This window comes from Nannospalax galili, unplaced genomic scaffold (assembly GCF_000622305.1).
Source record: "Nannospalax galili isolate Female #2095 unplaced genomic scaffold, S.galili_v1.0 scaffold2925, whole genome shotgun sequence".
Lineage (NCBI taxonomy): Eukaryota > Metazoa > Chordata > Mammalia > Rodentia > Spalacidae > Nannospalax > Nannospalax galili.
In genome coordinates, this window is record NW_008352061.1 from 62096 (window position 1) to 80108 (window position 18013).

The 18013-nt window shown below is 39.0% G+C and overlaps 2 protein-coding genes across 11 annotated transcripts in view; one reads left to right on the plus strand and one right to left on the minus strand.

Moving 5' to 3' along the window:
- Window positions 1-17757, plus strand: part of Vrk2 (VRK serine/threonine kinase 2) — a 50284-nt gene extending 32527 nt beyond the window's left edge. For 2 of the 10 annotated variants that reach the window (XM_029554004.1, XM_029553998.1), the window contains exons 7-10: window positions 1281-1339; window positions 5195-5361; window positions 10852-11121; window positions 17388-17757. In XM_029554004.1, coding sequence (XP_029409864.1) covers window positions 1281-1339; window positions 5195-5361; window positions 10852-11121; window positions 17388-17729 — 838 coding nt within the window. In that variant the 3' untranslated portion in view covers window positions 17730-17757. Of the gene's footprint in view, window positions 1-1280; window positions 1340-5194; window positions 5362-10851; window positions 11127-12288; window positions 12329-17387 lie in introns of all 10 variants that reach the window. The other 8 variants (XM_029554000.1, XM_029554005.1, XM_017802157.2 and 5 more) reach the window with 8 other exon arrangements.
- The window catches only part of LOC103746658 (FA complementation group L), a 30481-nt gene continuing 30214 nt past the window's right edge, over window positions 17747-18013 (minus strand). Inside the window, exon 6 of the mRNA XM_008848921.2 lies at window positions 17747-17828. Within this exon, the coding sequence (XP_008847143.1) occupies window positions 17793-17828 (36 nt within the window). The 3' untranslated portion in view covers window positions 17747-17792. The remainder of the gene's footprint in view (window positions 17829-18013) is intronic.

Sequence of the window (18013 nt, forward strand, 5' to 3'; positions counted from 1 at the left end):
ATCCCTGCCACTGTCCACTGTGCTGTCAGCACCCCCATCCATTCCCCCCTATCTGCCCTTCTGGTAAATCTAGTCAGCCAGAGGTCCCTGTTCCAGGAGGATCAGCTGTTCCTCATCTACGGCAATCCATTGTCAGTATTCCTTTGGATAGAATTGGGGTCTGCTGTTAATGTTTCCAGTAGTATGTTGGGTTACTATCTGGAAGAGCCTTTATCCATCCTGGCCAAGAACTCGACTGAAGGTATCGCCTGTCTGGCTTTGCTGTTTGTCAAGTAACTTTTAGCCATATATGTATGCTCTTATGAAATTATACTCTATACTCAAATTTTATCACCTAGATTCTGTTAGCATTAGAATGAGGTCAGCTTACAATAAAGTGCCTTCTGCTTTACAGTTCCCTCACTGGTCAAGCCTAGGAAAAGAGTTAATGGGGTGTGGCACGGAGTAGCCAGCTTCTTCTTATATACCAACATCACACTGAAATCGTGGTTATCCACGGATGGAATACCACAGTTAGAATGGCAGTGGGGTCTTGAGTAAAACAAATTGCAATAAAAGTGTGCAAAAGGGTTAGCATATCCTTATACATCAGTCTTAAAATTGAGTTTTCTTTCTTAGAGTCTTACTCTGTAGCTCAGCGTGGCTGTCAACCTTCCACGTGCTGGGATTAGAGGTGTGACCACTTTACTTGGATTCACACATGAGGAAAAATGGCCTCATAATCCAGATAGAATTTTTCTGTGAAATTTTTTAAAGATTGACTTCTTCTAAAGTTTTGTGCATGTATGTATGTGTGTGTCTCTGTGAGTATGTGCCAGGTGTGTACAGGTGTCCTCCGAAGCCAAAGGAAGACTTTGGATCTTCTGGAGCTAGATGGTTGTGAGTCATCTGGTGAGGTGCTGGGAAGCAAACAGGTCCTCTGAAGAGCAGCAGGCATTCTTTACCACCGCATCATCTCTTCAGTGCTTTATGGAAATTTTTTATTGTTGTTTTTAAGGAAGCATAACAAATATTCCTATTTTGGTTCTCCTCCATGGACATAGTTTGAGTTAAACCATGTTTATATTTCTATATTGCTTAGTTGCTCGGTTATTACAGTTGGACTGGCCAAATAGAACTAAACCTGCCCCCTTTTTAAAATCCTCCCCTCTATTACAGTTGAGTGAAAAAAGTCACAGTTTTGGTGCCCTCTCAATACAAAATTAGAGTTGTGTTTTCTAACTGAAAGTGTGAACCACAGGACTCATGGTGTGCTGTTGCTCTGTTTCTGCTCTGTTTAGTCTGCTGGATGAGCTTCCCGAGTCGGTGCTTACGTGGGCCCCTCCTGAAAGCAGCTGCAGTAAGTCAGACAACCTCATCTCTCTCCCCACAGCTCACCACATTTGTCACTGTACCCCACCCATTCCTATTCCTACGGAACAGTAGAACTTTCAGGGTCACAGATAGTTTGCAAAGAAGAAAAGCTTTAAATCCTCTTTGACATTAGGGCAGAAGAGGTGGAGTTCCAGGGGCCCTGCTCCTGGCTTTTGTGTGTTCATGGTTATTTTTTTACATTTATATTTTGAGAATATGCACAGGTTGATCCATTGTAGCTAGTATTTTTAGAATAAAGACTTTCTGGCATTGTCTTTCCATATATTGTTGAAATAAGATAAAGTTGACGTATGGAAACACTACTTTAAGTCAGAAATTAAAAAAAAAAAACAAAAAAACCCAACATAATCATTAAACACTTGAATGGTTTTTAGACCCAAGCTACATTTTGCTGATAACTCAGCAAAAAGTTTTTGATTAGAAAATCATGTGATCTTGGAACTTAGAGGCACATTTTAGACATGGTTTTCTCTAAGTTCACACAGAACTTTTTAGAATTCTTTAACAGCCTTATAACTGAATAGTAAATCAACTTGAATTCCCATTTATGTCACTTATCTATGCATGCCTGACTCATTCAGCGCTAACTTGAGATTTGCATTAGTCTTTTTCTTTTCCAGGCACAGATCAGTAGAGTGAATCTTTTCTCTGTTGACACTAGGCAATCTGGAGGTCAGCCTTTCTCTGACTTGCAGAAGTACATACCTACACTGACCCTCTAGTAAAGGTTAGATACCATCAGTGTTCATTTGAGAGTTGAGAAGTGATTATAGTTTATCCTAAACTTACATTCACAGCCCATCTTTGACTAACCAAGCTTGTCATTTGTGAAGGAAACAAAGAGGAACAGTCTGGGTCTGTCCCATCTCCTTTTCCTGAGTTCATTGACTATCCCAATAGGAGGCATCTCTCTCTCTCTCTTACTGTAATATTTTTCTTCCAGTGGCGGGAACCAAAGAAGATTTTCATTTATGTACATAAGCTAAAAATGGAAAGTTTTAGTTGGTGGTGGTTTTGTTTTATTTTGTAACTGCATTAAAGAAGCAACAAAACCAACATTATTCCTCTTTAACTAATCTTAGTGATATTTTTACCAGATTATATAGTGTACATTTCACTCCAGGGGATGGAAAGTGGGATGGATGGGAGATGTCATTTCCTTTTAAGTTGTATATCTCCCTTATTTTTCTCATTCCTTCTGCACAAAAGGTAACTGTTCAGCTTAGGATAGAAAGTATGGATGTCCTGGATGGTACAGCATAGATGCTGTGGGCCAGTTTCTGTCCTGTGGTAATTCCATCATTAGATGAGTTAGAATCTGAGTTACATGAAAAAACTAGTGGAGAGATCCACCTGGTTCCTTTCTCACATCAGCAATTCCTGGAGTACAAAATGTCAGTGACGTTTTCTTAAGAGGTTATAGAAGATACACAATCATGAAAACAAATTGATTTACAAAACATTTATTCCTGAGACCCTTAAAAAAAAAGAGAGAGAGAACCAAGAAGTTTGCAGCGTGCATGCCCGAGTCAGTGTAGTGCTTTCACACGTTTTTATTTCTTGAAATAGTAGTCAGTCGATGATGCTTCTGCATCACTGGCTTGAAAGCAGATGATTCAAAAACTTTGTGTTCATACTGCTCAGTGCCTTTTGTCTATAGCTCTGGAAATAACGCTAGTAAATTAAAAACTATTTCATAGAGTAAATCCAGGTCTTGGCAGGCTACTGTTTCCACCAGTACTCCATCACAGCACTCCGTGCTTCGGGTTTATGATAAAAGACCCATGAAGGTGATTCTCTTCTTTGCTCCATCCTCTGCCTCACTGGTACCTCATTTTCCCAAACCTCATTGCCATGAGACTTTGCACACAGCTATTCTCAGTGGGTGGTGTGCTAGGAGTTCTCCATTGTCTTAGGACAGGTTTGTTCCCGACAGACAGCTCTCTTCCCCATTTGGGACCCTCTGGTGAATAGAATTGCAGTTTGTATCAAGCTTGACTCACCAGCTTTTGATAGACTAGAAAGCAGCAGAATGTCTATGAAAATGGTAGGGAGTGTTAAAAGTCATTTTGTTTTTTGATTTTTCCTTAAGGAATTGGATGCTCCCTGAAGGACTCCAGGAAACACTGTTTAAAATATGTGATAAGTCTCGTTGAACAAATGCTAGATAACAAATATTAATGTCTCAAGTCAGAGAAGAAAAAAGTAGGCATAATTGCTACATTGTCCAGAAAAATATAAAATCTCAGAGCCATGAGCTTTCATTTTAACTGTTAGCTCTTTATTTCTAGAAAATGAAGAAAATGTTTGAAACTCTGAGGTATAAAATAGTAACTCTGGAGGGCTAGAAAGAAGGCTCAGTGGTCAAGAGTGCTTACTGCTCTTACAGAGGACCTGAGTTGGGTTCCCAACACTCATGCCAGGCACTCACAACAGCTTGTAACTCCAGCAGGTGGATCTGATGTCTCTGGCCTCCAAGGACACCTGCACTTGTACACATATCCCACTCCCCACCCACACACATACACACAAAAGAAAAAAAAAAAAAAGATCACTCTGATTTTAACAAGGACACTATTCCTTTTAGAAGTTTTCTGTCTGGGGAGTGAAGCCCAGCACTTCAAATGTCTCTCCTTGAATGGAGGGAGGCTGAAGGGAAGGGAAGGTGATTAGGAGGTCACTCCTGCAACCTATGAAACTTCTCAAACTTTCCTGCTATGGAATAGAAACAGCCAAGTGAGAACGTAAGCAGTACTCATATTTGGGTCAGAATAAGATTTTGAAGGGGAAAGGCATATATAAATATTTGAATGAATGAAAATCTGCCAGTGTTTAGGATTAAGTAGGGTACAGTAGGGTATCGTATTATTATTATTTCTATCTCAATTTTTGCTTTGCCCCTCCCTGAAACAAAAATCCAAAGCATAAACATTTTCCTGAAACTCTGTATCACTTGATTATTAATTTTACTTCCATTTAAAAGCTGCTTGGGAAAGGCTGGAAAAGTTAAGTGGCAGAGTGAGTGTTTAGCATGTGTGAGGCCCTGGGTTCACCATCCAGCACTGAAGTGAAAAACAAAAATAAATAGAAGTTGGCAAGAGAGGTTTTATAGCTCTAGTGAAATAAAATATGCTTTTACATTAGAAGGAAAATAAAAGGTGATAACTCAGCTCACTGAACTAAAATCAAGAATACCATGAATGCCCTAGGCCCGCTAGGTCTAGGAGACCTGAGGGAGCCTTCCTGGAGTTCAAGGTCATTTCTACATTTTCTCTCCTAATCACAAAATGAAAGCCAGAGGAAAAGTTTGCAATGAATTTTTCCCCCTTTGAAGTCAGGTTTAAGAAGTAGCATTTTCTTTTACCTGAATATTTTAGAGTTCATTGTAAACAAAAAGCTGGAAGCATGTTTGATATATTTTTTTCGTGTAGCCTCTTAGTAGCTTCACCTTATAAATCAAAATTAGTAACTATAATTATTAAAGTGTGCTTCCATTTGTAAGTTCTAATTGTAAACATATCAACAAAAGCTATGTAGAAAGAGTTCTAATTGTAAACATATCAACAAAAGCTATGTTGAAAGATTACCAATTTGTCCTATTTTTGTCAGATTTTATATCTATATCTATATATAGATATACAGATATATAGCAGTTATATTGAATATCATTTAAAAACTGCTTTTATTGAATTATTTTTAGTTCCTTCAGATATATATGTGTTAAAGGAATAGAGATAATAGATTATTAAGGTTATTGGATTTTTGATAATTCTTGCCAATTATGAATTGCCATTCATGTTAAAACTTTAATATTTCACAGGAGAACTTGCCCAGTATTTGGTATGTGTTACTAATTTAGCTTATGATGAAAAGCCAGACTATCACAAGCTCAAGAAAATTCTGTATCCAGGTGGAATATCATTAGGACCATTGGAATTTTCCACCACGGCACAGAGTGTCAATATCCACACTCCAACCCATCAAAAAGTAAGTCTATCATCATCCCTGGGATCCCACCATTGCTGTCTATGAATCTTTTCTGTGACTTTTCTTTTAGGTCCAAAGTGAGTGTCACACCTCAGTTTCTTGCTTGTTACATTTAATTCCAATTTCCCTAATTCAGCACCAAGAAGCTTTTGAAATGTCCCTCTGACATGTTGACTCTTAGAGGGGGATCTACGTCCTCCTGCTTGCTGATAAAAAATGAAGCAGTCACCAGTGTCTTTGTGTATGGCTAGGGCAGAGCCAAGGGCCAGTCCACCTGGATTCATAAGAGCCTTCATTTGCTTCTTTGGGTTTTCTTTGATTACTGCCCTGAGTTTTCTGTTTGCCAGTTTGACCGTGAGAGCATGTGAAGATATGTATGCATGTATTTCAGTCCATAGAGATAATTTCTTTACGGAAGTTGCTACATCTTTATTGAACTACCTACCTTCCAGTGGACTCCCTCACATCAACTTAAAAAAAGAAATAGTACTGAAAAACAAAGACTTAGAAAGTCAAAGGTTTTTAGGAAGCAGATGGTGAAAACTTGAGTCTTTTGTTAGCAGCACCGCTATACAAACCAGTCACTAAATATCTCTCTTCCTTGTGACTATCCGTATGCAGTACATAAATAAATGTGGAGGTCATTTTATCTGATGGAAGTAAAGAGGGTTCAGATACTGTTCATTTCTAATATCTCTGATGAACTTTGGATCATCACAAGTACTTGTGAGCCAAAAATGCAGGATGCGAACTAATGTGACTGATAGGCTGCTAGATGGATGGTGAGTCAAGTATCTGCACAGATGGTTCTGATTTGCTGAATTTTGTAGCTGCTGCAACTGAAGACATAAAATATCCTTCTAGTCATAAATTAGCTCTTTGGAAGCAAAACCTTGGCACCAGAGCTTTACAACCTTCAATTAGTAGGAAAAGAAGTATTTGAATGACTGTGGTATTGACATCTGTAGGCCTGCATAGTAATCATTCCTAATAGAAGAGAGTATCTGTTTGAGGAGGGTTTGCATGGCTAATTAACTACCAGTGGGAATATGTAATTTTTTCATGATCTCCTGATTGTCACCTTTCTCTTATGATACAATTACATTTTATTGTAGCAAGTGCCTCCCAACCAGTTGTCAGCACTATTTATGTATTGCAGAAGGCAGAACAAAAGTTCGCGTTTAATAAAGGGCCGCTGGATTTTTATCTTGGTAATTACTGAGACTTATTTTAACAGTTTATTGACTTTTGTATTTTTATCACTTTTCCAACCAACCAAAGAGTCATTTCCTTGACATAGGATTCCTCTTACAGTAATGGTCACTACTTAATCTGCACTAATTTAAGAAGATTTTCACCCTTTTTTTTGTAGTTTCAATTTCATAAGCTTAACTGAAATACAAAAGAAGCCCATTTAAAGAACTTTTAGTTCACTGTATTCAAAGGGTGTTTGTTGTGAAATCATTTTTTAAGCCAAGAATTTGATGTAAAACATTTTCCAATATTTTATTTTTGATTAGACCACTTTGATTATAAGTAAAACTACTTAAGAATAATATGTATCCTTAATACCTTAATTTCTGTTAACAGTACAGTCAGTCAGCATGTATACAGACAGCATTGCAATATTTAATCATGAATGCCTGCATTTCTCTAGTATTTTTTGTGTATATATATTTAATGATAGCAAAAAAATACAGTTTCACCATCTGTCACTGAAGTGTATCTTAATTTTAATTTCTAAAGTTTATAGGTTTTTACTAATACCATAAAAATCAAGCCTGTAAATGTTGAAAAGCAAAATGTGCTGATGTAAACTGTCCTGTACTCAGTCCCACTGAGCAATGGACACAGGATGCCTTCCACAATAAACGATTCCCTAACAGAAGTGTTCGGGACAAAAGGGACTATCACCTTACTGGCTCCAAATTTTCTTTCTTCTGAGTCACAGCAGGTTGTTAGCAACTTAGGACGTTTCCTGACTTCCAAATGGAGTCTAGACTTCTACTTTTCCTATTCTGTACAAAGGTACTTACAAAAGAAAAACCATTGGTCTCTTTTTTTCAATTGTATACAGATACAAATAAAATGTTTTTATAATTTATTCAGTGGAAAAAAGTTATGAATGTTTCTTTTTTTTAATTAAGTGAAATTTTGAGAATTTAGCATTAACAAATACATTTGGCTTAATCGTAGAAAGTGGCACACTACTGTAAGAATCTCAGCAAATTTACAGTATATTTTTGAAAAAGCAAAAGAATTATTTTTCTAAGACAGCAAAGTTTCCAGCAAACTGTGCTTCCCTTTGAAGTCCTCAAATACTGTTGCTAGAGTTAAATTGGAAATTAAATTTTTCGGCTTGCAGAAACTGATATTTTTTTGAGGTCATTTGCCCCAAGGAAAATGCTGCACATGCAGCTAGAGTCACCTTCTGCAGCTTTGGAGGTGCCTGCTGTCATGTGACCAGTCGGGTGAGATATCCTAGGCTGCCTCAGGCTACTTAATGCCACCCACTAAAGAGTCTGGGCTTTTCTACCGGTGGTTGTTGTGTTCTTATTTTGTTTTGTGTCGTGTATTGAACCCAGGATCTGATGCCTACTAATATGATCACTACCACTGAGACATGTTCCTCAGTCCCCCTCTGGGAGTCAATGTGCCAAACTCAGTGAATGAAACCATATTTTCCTAGTGTATGCCGAGATGAGCTAAAACTCGGAATTCTCAGAGCATGTCATACACAGTGGGAAATTGGTACTGTGGGAGGCCAGTTCACCATTTTATCATCTGTCTCTTTGTATCAAGGACTAGAATCCGATTGGAACAGTACAGACGCGTGTGCAGGAGGAGTTCCCTGTTTCAGGCAGAGGGAGCTGGAGGTTACAGTTTCCCTGAGCCCGAGATCCAGCAAGTCCATGGGAAGGCCTTGCTGGGGTACAACATCGTTTACAAAATACTTTCCTAAACTTTAATTCTCAAAATAATTCTATGAACTTTTTCTATGTATAAGAATGCAATACAAATTCTTTATTAGAAACAGTTTTGATTTAATCAATGTTTAGAGATTAAGAAAACACTTTCAGGAGAGGCATGGTGGTACACGCACCATGTCTCCCAGCACATGGGAGACAGAGGCAGGGGGGATCTCTGTGAGATAAAAGCCAGCCTGGTCTGCTTAGTTCCAGGTCAGCTGTGACTACCGGGAGACCCTGTCTCAACAACTCTCCATCCAAAAAAGGTCTTTTGGTTTTATAACTATTCTTGAAAATGATACATATTTGGGAAGCATCCTATTTGATCCTGAGATGCCTGGAGAACTTTCTGTACTTTCATATCTTTGCATATAACACAGTTTCACATGTTCACAGTTAAGAATTAGCTTACTCATCCGTCTGAACTCTCACCATTACAAATTTCTATAAAAGTTGAATTTTTCCAAAAACTGGGCATTATTTTGTTACTAAGTAGATGTGTCCATGGCAGTACAACCTCAGTTTCTGGCCACTGACAGCAGATCCAGAGTGCGGTGTGTTCTAGGAACCCTCACACAGGACAGAATATATTATGTCCAATCCTCTTTATATGTCAGAGACTCCATAGGCAAAAACTGGTACCTTATATGCTTAGCACATAGGAGGCATTAAAAACTTTAGTCGTATCTCAACTAAAACTAGTACTATCTGGCTTCTGACTGTATAGCCAGAAGAAATGAAATCATATCAAAAAGATCTGTGTATCTTTCTGCAGTATTATTTATAGTAGGAAAAGATGTGTCTATTGATGAATAAAGGAAATGGGTTGTGTATGGAATATTACCCAGCCTTTAGAAGGAAGGAAATCCTTTCTTTTAACCTATGTGAACTATGCCAAGCTGGTAAAAACAAATACTGTGTGCTATAATGTACATGTGGAAATCTAATGAAAGAAAACAACAGAAAATCAAATGGTAGAATTCAGAAGCTTGGAGTTGGGGAAATGTGGGGATATTGGCCAAAGATATATAAGATGAATCAGTTACAGGAATGTAGTCTATAGCAGGGTGACTATAGTTAAAAATACTGTGTCATGTATGTAAAAGAAAATAGATGTTACATTCTCACGAAATGTGATGGATGTTTCATCTTGACTGTGGCATTTCACAGTGTATATATATCATACATCTTAAAACTTATAATTGGTTGATTATGTTTCAATAAAGATGGGCGGGGGAGTCCTCACCTAACCCTTTGCAGCACAATGCATGTTTCACAATGACTGCCAAGCCAGTGTTCTGAGGGAATGAAACAACCTTGGGCCACATCTGGGGACTCCTTGTTTCACATTAGTGAGACACTGCATGGACACTGCAAGGCGGCTGCAGAGAAGGTGGGAGTAGAGTCCTTGTCAGCACTCCCAGTGGGCTTAGAGGGTGGGTGAGAAAACCTAACAGTTCAAGTGATCAGGAAATGGGAAACGTCTGCAATCTACAGGTAGGTGAAAGGCAGTGGTTTTGCCATGCTTGGGAAGCAGAGTCCAGCAGGAGGTGGGAATAAAGGAGGGTGTTGTGACAACTTGCCCCACCCTCAGAACACCAGTGTTTTTTAGAGAAGGAATGAACACATTTGGCAATCAAAGCTAAAAATTGAGAGAGTACAAATTAAGGCTGTTTGCCCAGCCGGCATCATTTACTCTGTTTTGGCACTGGCTACTCCATTATTTCCCCTGGTGCTGCTCCTGCCTTCTGCTCTCTACTTAACCCAGACAAAAGGCAATGGCACTTTCAGCTGCTGTAAACACCGAACTGCTGAACAAATACTTCACTCAAGGACCTTCACTGTGGCTTTCAATCTTCCACCTGTGCTGGAGGATCTGCCCTCTATTCCTGCGTCTACTTCAGGGTTAGAGAGAGTCAGTCATTCTCTGATATCACCACAGTGAGTAAAGGAAACTAAAACACAGGCAAGCTTGTTGTGGAAGTTAACCTCTGGTACTAATGCACAGATGACAAGAACTCACCTTGCTCAAAGGTTAAACTACCTGCGTCAAATATAAGCAACATCTTAAGCTCCTTTTATACTTCCACATTAATTAGCCTCACTCAACAATAGAAAAATAAGATTTTAACTAATAGGAATTTAAGCTACGAAGATACACTGGCTCCACTTGTAGCAAAGGTTAATAATGAATTCACATGCCGTTTGAAAATGTGACAGTTTTCCATAAAAATACCATTTTCATTGTAAGCAAGTTTTCCGCGCGTGGAGATAATTTCTAAAGAGTGTGTAACAGTGACATTAATTTTAATTAGTCTTGTCCCACTGATGAGGAAGGGTCTGGATCTTGCTAGCCATTGTATTTTTCCCACAATGTCCATTGTTGCTTTTTCTTTGTTTCTTTCTTTGTCAAGTTCAAGCTTAGCAAGTTTAGGATTATCAAAAAATCTGGATGTTAGTACATTTTGTGTAAAAGAAATGTCAAAAGTTTTCATTGTATATTCTTGTTCTATACCAACAGGTTGATTCACAAGACATTGAAACAAAACCAATCAGTGAGATGCCAGATAAGTTCACAGGCCAAGTTTATAGAAAGAGAAGTCCAGAGTCCACTGCAGCACAGAGACAGGTGCGGGAAGAGGGCTGGCCCAGAAATGTCAAGTCTTCTACAGCAAGGAGACAGGTGCAGGAAGAGAGCCAGCCTAGAAGTGCGGAGTCCGCTGCAGCACAGAGACAGGTGCGGGAAGAGGGCTGGCCCAGAAATGCAGAGTCCGCTGCAGCACAGAGACAGGTAAGGTGGGTTGTGTAGGGTTCTTTTCTTAATGTTACATTGGAATATGACCTTTGGGAATAAAGGCTCCATCCCCAAGGTTAGGTGGTCTTGTTAAACGAGGACAGACAATATCCTGTCCACCTGGTAAAATCAAAGTACCTGACAGCAGTTATTACAGGAACAGAACAGTGGTAAGCACAGAGGTGTATAGAGCTGATTTCATTCTTTATTCTAAGAATGTGATGACGTGCACTAGGATTTCCTATGCCATCTACAGTCCATTAGAGACTCAACATACATGCGCTCCACTTTATATCAGTTCCTCTAGTTTAAGCTTTACAGTCAATGTAAGTGAAAGATTGCCCTGTCAGTAGCTTATATTTTAAGAGACATTTTTATGTCCTGGGATCATTTGGGTGAATAGTGAGATACCCTTTGCAAATGACTCATATAGACAAGGGCAGAAATCCTCCCACCTTCTGATAGGAAAATAAAGCATACAATATATGTATGGAGTAAACAATAAAGTTTAACTTTGTCAAAATAAGCAGCATTTGATGATTTGTGCACATCATCCTCACACAGTTTGAAGCAGTTCACAGTGTGAAGCAGGATATTTAAAACTCCCGCCTTCCATACCCTCTGCCCAAGAAAATCTGATATATTGGGCAGCTGGGAAGTTAATCTCTAAACGGAATTCTGAATTTGGCTCTGAACCTTTTGGCAGCTAAGGCAAAAATTAGAAGCCGAGTTATACATTCTGTATCCAACAAGCAAACAAGTTTATCCAAAGAGAAATGTTTCTTGTAATGCTCAGAGGCATCTTTTGCATTTATTCAGTCTGGAATGGTAGCATTGTTTGTGGTTTTATTTTAAACTTACATATAGAAATCTACTTCAAATGGGCATATTTTATAGTTCCCATTTCTAAGTTTAGCACAAACATTGCTTGGTGACAAAATCAGAACTTGGAAGTCTTTAGTGTGCTCTGGGATCTCCTGCTGGCCAAGGCAGGGAAGCATAAGAGCAGATGCCCAGGTTTCAAGCAAAGAAGTGCATCGCTTTGGCTGACCTGCTAGTGGGACTTGTGTAGACTTGAGAACTCCAGAACATCACCTGTTCTTTATCCTAGGCTCCTTTCCCCAGCACCAAACAGTGTTCTGACTTTCTGATTCTCAACTCTAGGTTTGCCTCTTCTTGAATGCCATGTACATGCAGGAATTCTGTACGTATCACTTGTATCCAGCCTGCTTCATTTATTATTTGTTTGAGACTTCTCTGTATTCATGAATATATCAATAATTATTTGTCACTGCTGAGCAGCACATAATGAGTAACTGCAGAAGCCACATGTCCACATTCCTTCCAATGGTATGTGAGTTACTCCTGGTTTCTGGCCACCATGAATTTGGCTACTTTAATTATTCTTCCCTCAGTCTTTTCATAGACATTTCATTTCTCCTGAGACATGAGACTGCTGGGTTATGGGGCACAACATTTGTCTTCAGTTATTAAATGTTGGCAAATGGGCCAGTGAGATGACTTAACTGGTACTGGGCTTGTCACAGCCTGAAAACCTGAGTTTTCAGCATCCAGATGGTGAAAGGAGAGAACTGACTCCCCCCAAGTTGTCCTCTGACCTCAGCACACGTGCCCTGGCTCCTTTCCCCAACAAATAAATAAATATAACATGTTGGCAACAATAACATGCAAGAGTTGTTCCTATGCTTCCTCTCCAGCATGTAGTACTGTCAGTCTTTCACACTTTAACTGAATTCTAATGTATATATTAGTATCTCATTGTAATTACAGTCATTTCTTTACCTGAGTACTGGTAATTTGGAGCACTATTTTATTTTATGTGGTTGCTGGCCTTCTATATATCTTTTTGTATGAAGTATCTTTCTGAGCATTCTGAGTCATTTTTATTTGCATGTTTGTCTTTTCATTGTTGAGCTATGGAAATCCTTTACATATTTGACGTACAAGATTGTCATGTTTCTGTACTGTGGCTATTTCTACCTACTCATTCACTGAACATTGTTACTGTCACAGGTGCACCTGTGGTTCACAGGGCCTGTGTGTGGTGTGAGGTAGGAGTCGAGCTTTGTTCCTGTCCACTTGTCTTATTTCAGCACCATTCGTTGAAGATTTTCCTCTTCCTAATTGAACTCCTTTGGAACCTTTTGAGGAAATCTGCCATCTAGCAGTGCAGGACTGCTCCTGGGCCACTTTCTCCCATTCTTTTTGTCTTCCTAGACCAGAACCACACTACCATACTACATACATTACTGTTCCTTTGCAGCAAATTCTAAAAGGAGTGCAAATCCTTTCACCTTTTCTTTAAAAAATGCAAGGCCTGACCATTTTAGTCTTGGTCCAGCCATAATATTTAAGAACCAGCTCGTTGGTTCCATATAAGCTGATCAATGGGATTTTGTTGGAAGAACATTGTGTCTACAAATCAGATTAGGGAGAACAGGCATCCCACTATGGTGTGTCATGGTGCGCCAACTTCCAGCTGTTCTCCATTGTTGGTTTCAACTAAAACTTTGTACTTTTCAATATAGACCGATGTATCTTCCATTTAAAGTATATCCAAATTTTTCCCTTTTTTATCATAAGAACTGATTTTCTCATATACAGAATCATAATGTTCATGTTTTGTGTAGGCAAGAGCTTACATTAGCAAGTGATTACTAAATTGCACAATTCTCAAAGTAAAGGAAAAAGAAAAACATCACCACCACTTAGTGTTCTAGAACCTGAGCAGGTTTTTTGAAGATCAACTCTGCATTTACTATCTTTACACAGAAACAAGTACATATAGCTCATTATTTTGTAAACTGCTTTCATTTTTAATAAGTGGTAAATGATATATAGAAAATTGTTTTAAAATTATGAATTAGAGTAGGTAACTCTTTGATTTGTATGTATTAGTTACTTTTTACCTATTAATATTTTTATTTACCTGTATCTGGGGCCACATAAAATTTTGGGGACCAAAAATGGTCTTAGGTTGAAGAGGTTCAAGAATCTCTATGTTAGAGAAAGCCTTCAAGGATGCCGTGTGCAATTTAACAGGCAATTTTGATTTGGGCTCAGAAGACTAAAATTCTGATAGAAATACAGACAACAAATGGTATGTGGTGACTCACTGCTGTAATCCCAGTGCTCAGGAGGCTGAGGCAGGATGATTGCCTTGACTTTAAGGGCAGCCTAGGCTACATACATAGTGAATGGTACCCAGTTGAACCATTGCAACCTCTGAGTAACCTGCTGGATGAAATGAATCCAGGGAAGATGTGTCTAAAGCCATCTTGGGCAGGTAGGATACAGGATTTTCTTGAAAATCTTTGAATCAGATTCATGGTTTTATACTTTTGAGCCTGTATGGCTGGGGCCATACTTATTCCTGAGATGGTTTAGGGCATCTTTTCTAGGAAAGATTATCATTGTGCTTATAAAGCTTCAGGTTTATTGAGCTTCTTTTATCTATGGCTTAATATTTGTCATCAAATTAGAAAACTTTTCAACTTTGTCTTCAACTTTAGGCTTTACTCCTCCTTCTCTTCCTTCTGAGTTCCAAGTACTCACGTACAGAGTACTTTTTTCACAGGCAGCAGAGGCAGTCTTGATTTTTCAGGTCTGTCTTTTATCTTGCTGTTTGGACTGTTTTTTTGCCCAGCCTCGGGAACTGCCAAATAATCAGTGTCCAATCAGCAGTTACTTAGCCAATGGAAGTTTGGATTTCTTATGTTGTATTTTTCTGCTCCAGAACTGGATTGTATTTACACATCACTGCTAAGATCCCCATTTAGAAATTACTTTTAACTTTTCCTTTAAGTCCTTTAAAGAATTTTGAGTTCTGTTCTAGTAATGGATTTATTGGTTTAACTTACGTCATGGACTCAGCTTAGTTTTTTCTGATCTGTTCTAAGTAAATTAGAGACTTTGTGGTATCTGAGTTATTTTTCCTGTGTTTTCCTTGTTAGTTTTAGATGTTTCATGAGTTGCCTTACATACGTTGACCAATTTCAGGAGGTGGTTTGATATCTATTACTTATGACTGGAGAAAAGTTGCATTGCTGTTTTCCATAGGACCCAGCTGACTGTAATGTGCATGCAAGGTTAATAACCATTGTGATAGTGGGCTTCTGGGATCAGTGCTGTTGGCATTAGAGCTGTGCTATTTGCAGGGTGGCTCTCCTGCGTGCTGTAGGGTGCATGTAGTATTCCTGCTGTTTATCCGCTAGTGGCTAATAGTACTTCCAGTTCTGACAACTCGAATGGTTCCAAAAATGATTAACCATGTCTGTAGCTTAAAATCATTCTAGGTTGAGTACTGTAGCTGAATAGATTACTGCATGGTCTTAAGTCCTTGGTACTCCTTGCAAACCAGCTATACCGGTATCACTCAGTGTTTTGGGAACACATAATGGCAGCCACACACACATACCCCACCTGAGAACTACATTTTACTAGGATCCCAAATAATCTATGTGCCTTCTGCTGTGGCCTGTGAAATGTCCCCCATAGGCTGACGACAGTTTGAGGAGCTGTGAAACCTTTAGGAGGTGGAGCCTTATAGGAGGAAGCATTACTTCAGGCTTTACTGCTCACCCCACTTTCTGTCCACTCCGTGCTGCCTGATGTGGATGCAGTGGCTCCTGCTCCCAGCACCATGCCTTCCCTGCCTGCCACCATGTCCTCCCTGCCATCATGAGCTCTATTCCTCCTGAACTGCAAGCCAACAAAATAAGCTCTTTCTCCCTTAACTTGCTTTTGTCAGGGTATTTTTATCACAGCACTGATACAGTAACAAGTAGACCTTCTCATGACAATCTCATTTGCCAGAGACCAGCTGTCTTTTCTCTCCAGTGCTAGGGATCAAATTCAGGACCTCACATATAGTAAGCAAGTACTCTCCCACCCAGCCCAGTGAAATTTTTCTCAAATGGCCCAACAGAAGACATTTTGGTCTTACAACCCATATTTTTGTTAGAACTATTCAGTTGTACTTTTTCCATGGAGAAATCAGCCATAGGTGGAACATAAATGTATGATGTAGCTGTGTCCCGATAAAAAAATATTCACAAAACACGCACGTTAATAACAAAAAATGCTGTAACCTTATAGGCTCTTTCCCAATCAGATCTCTCAGTACAGAAGTACCTTCTTGATAGATGTCATCAGCTGTTGCTAAGACACATTGTACACAGGCTATATAGAAGATGCGTGTAGAACTTTTAGTAGTGTGATTTCGGTTCCCAACTAGGTGTATAGCCACATTAAGTTGTATGTAAATGCTGCATAAGCTAACTTACTAGTGGTTCCCGGCCCTTAGAAATGTATTTAATAGTGTGTTTCTTTTCTTTTGTGTGAGAATGGTTTAGTGTGCAGGGGTAAATATTCACTTAATTTCTTCTAGTAAATTAAAACTCTCATTAAGAAGGAAGGTTATTCCATTCTGAGTAGCAATTTATTTCTCTTCTATTTTTAAAATATTATTTTTATTTTATGTATATGAGTGCATCTCCTGCATGTGTGTAAGTGCATCCATGTCCTGCAATGCAGTGGAGGTCAGAAGAGGGTGTCAGATCCCCTGGAACTGGAGTTACAGATGTTAGCCAGCATGTAGGTGCTGGGAACCAAACCTGGGTCCTCTGTAAGACTAGCCAGTGCTCTTAACTGCTGAGCCATCTCTCCAGTCCTTATTTCTCTTCTCAAAGAGCCTTCAGAACATCTTTCCTAACATACCTTGTGAAGAAATCCTGTCACCTTTGCAAGTGACCACTTAGCAGGAGGCGACTTGAAGAGCCAAAGTTCTGAGGATGACGAGTGATGGACGAAACTAACACTGAGGAGGCTAGGAGGAGTTTTGCTTGTTAGAAGCTCAATCTGTCTCTTTCTAGATTGCTAGATAAATGGTGGAAGAGAGGGCAATGCCAGATGTCACCAAGGTCACCAGGGTCAAGCAGAAACACAGCAGCTGCAGCTTTCAGCCAGTTACACAGTGAGCAGTTACAGTGGTTCATCTGTACCTGATTCCAAGATACATGACTCAAAATCCACCCATGAGGTGGTCTTCTCTGGACTGCAGAGCTGCATCCTTGACTCGCCTTACAGTAGAAATCACATCCAAGCTGTCGCAGTGTCCAAATGTTAAAAGTAGGAATAGTAATGACCAGATTTGGTTGCTATGTTAAATTTTATTTAGCATCCTTACAAAGTACATACTAAATTGGTGAACTCAAATTTAACAAAATATATTTCTTTCATAGGAAAACCTGAGGAGACAAAAAGGATATGAGTCTTCAGAACTTTTGAATGAAGTGCACAGCCTTTTACAGAAACCTAGATATGCGGGTTTCCAAACTTTATTTTCTGAGCCCTATCAAGGTTTGACCAGCACAGATAGAATTGGTACGTCAAGATGTCCACCTTGGTACAGATATTCTTCCAGGAACAGCGTGGGAGTCACAGATTGGGAAGGCCCTTCACAACTCTGGCCTGCGATCTTCCGCTTGCGTCTCAGTGAAGACACCAAGGCGGACGTGCGCTACTACGGCCTCACCATACTTTTCCTGATGATATCAGTTTCTCTCACTTTGTATTTTCTCTGAAGTTATCAAATAAAACCCTTGGACAATTTTTAATGTTTCTAGCTCTTCCTTGTATTCAGTTCTTCAAGCTTTTCTTCCAGACATTTTCAAGGTAATTGGCTTAAAAAAATACATTGGCTTTATATTAGAAATGATGTCATTACACAGTTTGGAAATAATTGTCTAAAGATCATCCAAAGAAATCTAAAACAGGTCTTAAAATTTTTGATCAAAGGAACAATTTGAAAATTAAGATATTTATAAGGATAATTTGGCTTACAGTAAATGATCTTATAGCTAGTTTG